The following is a 5716-nucleotide window of genomic DNA, read 5'->3' as shown; positions in this document are numbered from 1 at the left end:
GGAAAAAAAAAAAAAAAAAAAAAAAAGAAAGAAAGAATAAAAAGAAAAGAATTGTCCAGAAAATAGCTTTGATGCTCAGTCTTTTTTATCCTTCTAGCATGAATCTCAAAGGCCATATATGAGGTGTGAGCAACGTGTGGCTAAGCTTAGTTAAGAGTCCCTTCGGTGGCACTTTCCCTTGGCTATTCCTGCAGTCTCTCTGGGCCATAGGATAGATTACTAGGAGGATTGGTTGCCTGGCTCCTGGGGCTGGCCTGAGTTTCTGTGTAAGCTCAGGAACCAGAATCGAAAATGGGTAAGAAGGTAGAAAACTGACAAAGTACGACCCCCCCAGGGTCAGAAGGACACGGACAGGGAGACTATGAGATAGGGTGACTTGCTGGCCAAGGAGGGGCAGAGGGTTGGGCCTCGGCTCCAGGGACCAAGACTTCTGAATACTGGGTGTGTTTTAAGTGCTCTGCTGGAGGCTGAGGGTTCAGCCTGAACTTGTAGGGATGACAATGAGGAAGGAAGGCCTGAGAGACAAACACCCACAGTTTGGTCTGTGGTGTGTTGGCTCTGTGAACAAGAACATAGTTACAATAAAGGTAGACACAGTGCCTGAGAGGCATATCGTGGTGGGGGCTTTGTGCTATAAGGAAGTTGAGCCTGTGAGAGTCAGGAGCCCATGGTGTCAGCATTCAGCCTCATGTGACATTAGACCCCTTGGCCTGGAGTTCTGAGTGGTCAAGTGTCTGTGTCATGCGTCATGTGGTAACTGAGCGACGCGGTGTTCAGAATGGTCCTTTCAGATGGGTTAGGCCTGGAGGTCCACATCCGGGGAGTTCTGTTGGAAGCCAGGATTTATCATCTCCCCTTGGCTCAGATCTGTGGTCCCCCGAAGTCTCAGTTCCCAGGACAATGGGTGGTGACCTGTGAGGGCCCAGGGGAAGGGAATGGGGCAAGGGGCTGCTTTTGTTCCTTAGCTCTGCCTCAGGTTTGTTCTCCAGACAAGGGGTTTTGTGTGGGGCCCGTGGAGGACACACAAGTTTCCTGAGGAAGGAGCGGGGAGGGGCACTGGAGCCTGGAGAGGGATGTGCTCAGGCTGCAGACTTGACAACCTGCCACAGATGTCACTTTGGGAGGAAAAAGCTGAGCCTGTGCTCCTCCGGCCCAGGGCACCCTGTACCTCTCGGGGTGAGCATAGGAGGCAGAGTGGCCAGGGCCCAGACCTGCGGGGTGGGGGAGCTCCCTCTCTTCAGGTGATGACCAGAGAGCCGTGACTTCAGTAAAGCCACCCAGGAGCTGGCCCTGAAATCAGCCCTTGTTTGTTCTCCTCTCCTTCCTGTCTCCAGAAGGAGGATGAAGCCCTGGACGCCTTGGCCATGTCCTCCTGGGAAAGGCGGCTCCATCGAGCCAAGTGTGCACCAGCTTGTGAGTGGCACCCTCCCCGCAGCCTGTCCAAGGGAGGGCCCTGGCCACAGGGAGGAACTTCTCTTTCCTGCTCAGGGTCTTTCCACCTTCCCTAGCCCTGGCCTCTAGTGTCACTCTGCTTCCTTCTTCTTGCCTGAGAACAGGTCACAGGATCATGGCCCGGGACAGGACTCATGCTGTCTGACTCCCCCAGATCACCCTTCCTTGTTGAGTGGCTATTTCCCCTCCATCTCACCCTGTTTCTGTGGCCTCTTTCTACTTCCCAAAGCATTGGCCTTCATTATGTCCGGTTTCTCATGCCCTTTCATCAGTCCTGTGTCTGTGTCCCCTCCTCTCCCTTGTTCTGTGCCCCCCACCTGTCACCTGTCTGTGTCCCTGGCCTGTCTTCTAACACTGTGACTCCTTCCCTCACCACACTCCGGTCTACCTCATCTCCTTGTCCTCTGTGGCTCTTCTTGGTACTGTGCTCCCACATGTCCCCCTACCCCACGTTCTGCTTTGCACCCTGGCATCTCCCCAACCTCATGGGGCAGGGAAGGTCTCTGGGCATCTCTCAGCTCACCCCACATGCCCATACTCCATAGGCTTTCTGTGCCACCTTGCCTGCTAGCCAAGAGTGTGGCTCAGGGAACTGAAGGCTCAGGTGACACATACCCAAGGCAGAGACTCTGAGTCCCTGTCCCATCTGCCATCCAGGGAAAGGGAACCTGTAGGCCCCACTTCAGGCTAGATGCTGAGTGCTGGGGTTGCCTGGGGGCGGGGCTGCAGCCTGGTGCCCAGGTGGGTATCATTGGGTTCTGCGGGTCTTGGTTCCATGTTTCCCTGGCAGACTTGTTCTCCTGTTTCAATGGGGGTGAGTGTGTGCATCCCACCTTCTGTGACTGTAGACGCTTCAATGCCACTGGACCACGCTGCCAGATGGGTGAGTCTGGGCTCTACTTCCCCCCAGGAGGGCCCTTGGGTACTGGGAAAACTGTGGGCCTGGTAGGACTGGCAACCTTGCCAGGGCTGGAACCCACAGCCTCCATCCTGTGCCCGTCTCAGCCATGCACTCTCTTACCCTGCCCTAGTGTACAATGCTGGCCCAGAGCGGGACAGCATCTGCCGTTCGTGGGGGCAATACCATGTGGAGACGTTTGATGGCCTGTACTACTACCTCTCTGGAAAGGGCAGCTACACGTTGGTGGGGCGCCATGAACCTGAGGGACAGAGCTTCTCCATCCAGGTGAGGCCTCCCCTGCCCTCTTTGCCCCAGAGCTGGGGTGCCGTGGGCTCTGTTTATCCCACAGAGGCTGGCACCTTCCTGACCCATACACCTCCAGTTCCTGCCCAGGAGAGAGTCTGCACATGGAAGGAGTCAGGGCCCCCAGAAAGAGCGAGCTCTTGCTCACCCACTCACTCGTGGTCCTAGCCATTCATTCATTTAGTCATGAATTCATTAAGTATTTAAGTGCATATTGTACTCTTTTCTGGGCACGGTAGATATGGCCTTTATCTTCATGGAACTTAGGGTTTTATGGAGAAAACAAACAATAAATCAAATGAATCATTTCAGGTGCAACTGGGTGCTATAAGGACAGATGCCAAATGCTAGACATCAAGTCACTCAAAGCTAATGTTGCTTATTAGGGAGGAGGATGATTAGAGAAGCTTCTTGTAGAAGGTGACATTTAACGGGGGATCTGAAGAAGGAATTGGATGGGTGGGGCAAATGTGACAACACTGTGCAAAGGGGACGCTGGGAGCTAAGGGCCTGAGATAAGAAAAACCATGGTACCTCAGAGATGACAGAGAACCGGGGTGACTCAATTTAGAGTCACCATGTCTAAGGAGCCTCTTCGATCACCTAACATCTTCTCAAGGGGCTGAGGAGCGCCTCTCAGGAAAACAACCCCAACACTGCATGCCTCTTACATGTCTGTGTCTAGGTTACGCCCTCTACTGGATGGGAGCTTTCTAGGGCAGGGCCCATGGCACTGCGTGTGGTGCTCCCAGTGCCCAAATTCGTGCTGGGTAAAATATGCATGTCGTGCATGTGAATACTTGTGCGAGAGTCACTGTCCTGCAGACCTGATGTGCACGCCTACCTGCGTGTTGAAAGGGGAGCCCGCTTTGGGCACAGGCCAGTCCGTCCCCACCTAGAGGGATGTCTGCTTGGGGCTGCTGCTCTGCTGGACGGCACCTTGGTCAGCACTGAGTTAGGGCCAATGGGGTGGGGCTTTGAGGAGATCCTAGCTCTCTGTCACCCCTCTGCCAGCCAAGGGTACTCCTTCTGCCTCAGGCTGCCCTGGAGGCTGTTCCCTGGACAGGCAGAGCACCTTGATCGTTTTCCCCTCTCTCCCTGGGGCTATCACACCGCACAGTTTTTCATGACTATGTCATTTCATGATGGATGTGTTACAATTACTTAGACTAGTGGGATACTGCACATCAGTGGGTTAGGAAATAAACGTAAGGAGTCACATCCAGCCTTGAGGGAGGGAGGGAGAGAGAGAGAGAGAGAGAGAGAGAGAGAGAGAGAGAGAGAGAATATTGTAACAATGCCTCACACATTGATATGGGTATTATTTTTACACTTTGTTTTATTTATATATGTACTTCTTACTGTGAGTCATGGTGAAAAATGCTTGAAAAGCATTTGGTTAGACCACGGGTGGTGTTTGCAGGTCCCACCTTTCACTGAAGTGTCTCCAGCCTGCTTAACCACATTTAATGGTGATCTAGTGGAAGGCGAGTTCCCACGAAGGGTCTCTACTTGTGACAGGGAGACCTGGCAGACCCCTGCCCTGTGTGGATCTGTAGCCTTTGAAGTACAAGATCTGTATGAACAGGTGCAGAGACGTATGTGGGACAAGCAGCGAGGCAGTGATGTGTGTGGCTGTGTGTGTATGCAAGGGGGGCTAGTCTGTCCACCAGGGCTGTGTCCATACTGAGTGTGTGCACTGAAAGTGTCCTCCAGTTCTGCGTGAGTGTGCATATTTGTGTTCCACATGAGTGTGAGCCTTCCATCTGGTGGGATAACCTGGGTGGGGTAAATAAAACAGGTCAGAAAGAAGGAGATGGCACCATGATCTGGAAAGAGCTCTGCAATCTGAGCTGCACAGACCTGGATTAGGATCCTGGCTGCAGTGCAGTCATAGCTCCAACCTCCCTGTGGTGCCGGGGACTGGGAGCGGTCACAGACGAAGGGCACTTGGTCCACCAGGCAATGCATTTATTTTGTGTGGGGAGAAACTCAACAAGGCCTGCAGCTTGCAGCCAGGCCTGTGACAAGAGCCTGCCTCCGAACCCCCGAATCAGGTACACAATGACCCGCAGTGTGGCTCCGCCCCCTACACCTGCTCCAGGTCTGTCAGTCTCTTCCTCGAGGGTGAGCAAGAGATCCACCTGGCCAAGGAAGTAACCCACGGAGGTGTAAGGTAACTCTGACCCTTCTGCCCTGAGCTGTCTTCCTCCCCGTCATGGGGCAGGGGACATCTGTCTTCCTCAAGCCCGAAGGCAAACGGCATTTTCCTCCGTTAGGGCCAGCTGGATTTCCAGTCGGTGGGGTTGGCAGAAGGATGAGTCCCTCACAGTTTTCTGGAATGCTTGGGCTTTGTGAGCTTCCAGATGATAGATTTTTGAGGAAAATGACAGAATTTTCTAGAGAGTTGGCAGTTTATCATGATAAATAGGCTTAAGTTTTTGCTTTCACAATTTGACAGAGAATCTTCCCAAATGGATCACAGGTTCCTGCCTGTTCTGAGCAGGCACTGTGTACATTTTGGCCCTTTTTTCTGATGGCACAGGCCCATTTTGAACATCATTTATCTTGCTGGATCTGCAGGGACACCTAGGGAACACTTGAGGGTGAAGATTCTTTGCTCCCACACTATCTGGCCCCCAGACTGTGGCCCTGTCTGACATCTTTCTCACCATCTATTTCTTCCTTCCCTAACCTCTGTCACTTACAGGTCACTGCCAGAGGGGTCTCTCCTGCAATGACCTTTCTCTGTCCTCATCTTTTGCTTCAGTTCTGGACATTGGGAACCCAAGCTCTTTGGGGATGAGAGTAAATTTGAAAGCCCAAGGGTTTCTCTGGCAAGGAAAGCACTGGTATTCCCCACTTTTGTTTCTCTTTTCTGATTTTCGGCTGGGACAAAAGTTGCTAAATTCCAGACTAGCTAGGTATTCTCATACTGGTAAGACTGGCAGAGTGGTCAGGAGGACTGGAGTGCTGTGTCTTTTCCAGCATTCCAGTTTTCTTCCTGTCTTGGCTTCTCTTCCCACTCTAGTCTTTGTCTTCACCAAAAAAAAAAAAAAA

The 5716-nt window shown here is 52.5% G+C and overlaps 1 protein-coding gene across 1 annotated transcript in view; it reads left to right on the top strand.

Annotated features, from left to right (window-relative positions):
- Nucleotides 1–5716, top strand: part of Otog (otogelin) — a 74246-nt gene that overhangs the window by 3109 nt on the left and 65421 nt on the right. Inside the window, exons 4-7 of the mRNA XM_010615147.3 lie at nucleotides 1335–1413; nucleotides 2243–2335; nucleotides 2484–2638; nucleotides 4714–4832. Of these exons, the coding sequence (XP_010613449.1) occupies nucleotides 1335–1413; nucleotides 2243–2335; nucleotides 2484–2638; nucleotides 4714–4832 (446 nt within the window). The remainder of the gene's footprint in view (nucleotides 1–1334; nucleotides 1414–2242; nucleotides 2336–2483; nucleotides 2639–4713; nucleotides 4833–5716) is intronic.

The sequence above is a fragment of the Fukomys damarensis genome, unplaced genomic scaffold (assembly GCF_012274545.1).
Source record: "Fukomys damarensis isolate Sample0158 unplaced genomic scaffold, DMR_v1.0_HiC HiC_scaffold_16, whole genome shotgun sequence".
Lineage (NCBI taxonomy): Eukaryota > Metazoa > Chordata > Mammalia > Rodentia > Bathyergidae > Fukomys > Fukomys damarensis.
Note: the sequence above shows the minus strand (reverse complement) of the source record. Positions and strands in the feature narration are given on the sequence as shown.